The sequence below is a fragment of the Protobothrops mucrosquamatus genome, unplaced genomic scaffold (genome assembly GCF_001527695.2).
Source record: "Protobothrops mucrosquamatus isolate PMUCROS unplaced genomic scaffold, P.Mucros_1.0 scaffold7472, whole genome shotgun sequence".
NCBI classification, from domain to species: Eukaryota; Metazoa; Chordata; class Lepidosauria; order Squamata; family Viperidae; genus Protobothrops; species Protobothrops mucrosquamatus.
Window position 1 is genome coordinate 3,138 of NW_015393272.1, and position 3,375 is coordinate 6,512.

Here is a 3,375-nt window from a genome sequence, read left to right on the forward strand (position 1 = left end):
CCGGTCAGGATCGAACTCCCGGCTATGGGCAGAGTTACCCTGCAATACTGCATTCTAACCACTGCATTACCAGGGCTCTCAAATTTTAATCATTAACTGTTAATTTGTAGGCGGCCCTGTTCCCTATACCTTAAGTGTATATTGGAAAGACAGAAAAGATGCTTATAGTGGAGGAGTAGACAAGCTCTCCCAGAAGGAGTGGTGCAGTTAAGATGCTGAGCTTGTCAGCTGGAAAGTCAACAGCCCAGGTTCAAGACTCAAGTGCCACAAGACTGGATGAGTTCCCATCCTCACTCCAGTTCCTGGTCATTTAGCAGTTAGAAAGCATGCAAATGGGAGTAGATAAATAGGTACCACTTCCGTGGGAAGGTAACAGCGCTCTGTGACATCATGCTGGCCACAGGACCAGGGAAATATCTTTGGACAGCGCTGGCTCAATGGCCTTGAAATGGAGAAGAGCATGGAGTAAAATCCTCAGGGACTCCTTACCCACAAGGAAAGACCTGTAGAACTGTGCTCAGTCTGGAAACTAGCTACCGTAGGGAGTTTTCCACCCATTTACTCTGATAGTATAAAAATTCAGGTCATCCATTAAAATTTACTCAGGGTTATCCATTTAACCTTAATGTGGGAAGATTCACGTTACTACACATCTAGGGAAGACTATATCTTTAGCTCAGGGTTGAACTGTGGAGCCCCGGTGCTCTCTGAGCTTCGTTGTTTCCTTGCAGACATTCTATTTTCCAGTTAGGTAACATGTTGAATGCATTGTTATTTGAAGTACACAACTAGAAGGGTGGGGGGACAGAAAGAACATTAATAAAAGGAAATTTTGGGGAAAGAAACTTGTGGAAGGAGGGGAATGAAATTTCAACATAGTATTAAACCAGAGCTGGGCATTTTATGACCTCTGAGCCGTATCTGGCCCTTTGGCTGTTTCTCTCCAGCCCAAATGAATTTCTTTTATTTTGAAGAAGACTGCTACTTTTTTTCCCCAATGTACATATGTGCAGGCATCCTTGCCTATGCACCTTCACAGCCCTATTGGTTGGGCCCTCCACAACAGCCCCAGTTTCCGATGTGACCCCTTGGGAAAATTAATTGCCCACCCCATGTTAAACAGCGGCCACCAAATTCAGCGATGGCCACCAATTTATCTGGTTTAAAAAAGAACTGTCCACGGCGAGCTACTAGTTTAGAGAAGATGGTCTCTTGTCCCAGAGGCAGCATGTCTGTTATTTATGTGGGTTATGATAGACTTTCTTTCATCTTTCTTGGGTAGATCAGTCCCTACCCAAGGGACACAGAATGCTGGGTTAAATACTAAATATTCTCTGTGTTGCCCAGCTTAATTCTCCTGTGTTCTTTGGGGATGTATCTGAGAGGTAGACCCTGGATTCACATCTCAGAAGGTCCATAAAATTTAGCACTGTGCAGCTATTAAAAGAAAAACAGATATCTGGCCCCATTTCTCTCTGCTGGAACATCATTGAAAGAGACCAATGCGCTGAAGAACTCCCAAAATCCTTTAAAATTGAAAGGGAACTGATGAAAATGTATTTAGGTTGATGTCAGGGAGCAGAGAGAAAAATGCGAGCATACATGTATGAAGAAGGAAAAGAAAAAAAAGAGGAAGAAAAGAAAAAAGGGGAAGAGGAAGAAGGGAGATAGGTGAGACTGAGGAAAAAAGGAAGGAAGGATTAAAGTACCTGAAGGCAGGACAAGAAGCAACGGATGGAAACTAATCAAGGAGAGAAACAACCTAGAATTAAGAAGAAATTTCCTGACAGTTAGAAGAATTAACCGATAGAATGGCTTGCTGTCAAAAATTGTGGGTGCTCCATCACTGGAGGTTTTTAAGAAGAGATTGGACAGCCATTTGTCCAGAAGGGTATAAGGTCTCCTGCTTGAGCAGGGGGCTGGACTAGAAGACCTTCAAGGTCCCTTCCAACTCTTTTATTCTGTTATTATAGGAAGGAAAGAAGGAAGGAAGGAAGGAGAGAAGGGAGGGAGGGAAGGAGGGAAGGAAGGAAGGAAGGAAAGAGAGAAGGGAGGGAGGGAAGGAAGGTCCAATAGAATTGGTGTGATCTGTTGTCTCTGTGCTTGTGATAGCCTACTTAGGGATGGGGCAAATAAAGTTGGATGTAGAAGAAAGTTACAAATGGTCCTTGCCTTACTCTTGTTTTAATGACTGTTCAAAGTTACCATGGCACTGAAAAAAAGTAACGACTTGGTCTTCGCCCTTATGACCATGGCAGCATTCCCACGGCAACGTGATCAAAATTTAGATGCTTGGCAACAGGCATGTATTTTTGATGGTTGCAGCATCTCAGGGTCACGCGATCGCAATTTATCACCTCCCCAGCTTCCAACAAGTAAATTCAATGGGGGAAGCCAGATTCGCTTAACGACCTGATGATTCACTTAACAACTGCCGTGGTTTGATTAACAACAGTGGCAAAATGATCTTAAAATCAGCCCTGACTCACTTAACAATTGCCTTGTTTAGCAATGGAAATTCAGATCCAAGTTTCGGTCGTAAGTCAAAGACGACTTGCACTTTTCCAAGTTGGGGCTGGTCTTACCTGCCCATCAATCCTATTATGCTCAGTGCGTTCTAAGATCTGCAGTCCCTGGCATTGCATGACGGGGCCCCAACCCCAAAATGTTACGTGTATAAATGTTTCTTGTATCCCCAAAGAATTTGCAACGTGTTTATAAACTATGGATGAGTCACTTGTGATTATCTTTGGGTGCTAAAAATGAGCCAAAGATCAACAATGAAACCACAGAAGGCAGGGAGGGCAGGTTAAATCACTAAGTTTAGAGTCTTTGGGGTTTTCCCCCTGATCCTCTTTAACACACTCTTTCTATCTTTAGGATCATTTAAATTTTTACTGCACAGCCAGCAGCCTGGGGAATTTGATCCTTTCCATTAAATGCGAAGAGGCAGATGGAATTGAATATCTACGGATTATTCTCAGGTAAAGAGAAGGCATAAAGGAAACACTATATATAGAAAACGAAAATGCATTGATTGGGAAAAAAACAGAGAAGAGCAACTAAGATGATCAAAGGCCAGGAGACTAAAACATACGAAGAATGGGACTTGGGTCTGGCTATTCTGTTCTGTTCTGATCTGTTCTGTTCTGTTCTGTTCTACCTCTACCTCTACCTCTACCTCTACCTCTACCTCTATTCTATTCTATTCTATTCTATTCTATTCTATTCTATTCTATTCTATTCTATTCTATTCTATTCTATTCTACCTCTACCTCTACCTCTACCTCTACCTCTACCTCTACCTCTACCTCTATTCTATTCTATTCTACTCTATTCTATTCTATTCTATTCTATTCTATTCTATTCTATTCT

At 42.3% G+C, this 3,375-nt stretch overlaps 1 protein-coding gene across 1 annotated transcript in view; it reads left to right on the forward strand.

Moving 5' to 3' along the window:
- LOC107300569 (rap1 GTPase-activating protein 2-like) overlaps positions 1-3,375 on the forward strand; it is a gene marked incomplete at both ends in the record, with an annotated part of 10,088 nt that overhangs the window by 2,190 nt on the left and 4,523 nt on the right. The window contains one exon of the mRNA XM_015829883.1: positions 2,881-2,984. Within this exon, the coding sequence (XP_015685369.1) occupies positions 2,881-2,984 (104 nt within the window). The remainder of the gene's footprint in view (positions 1-2,880; positions 2,985-3,375) is intronic.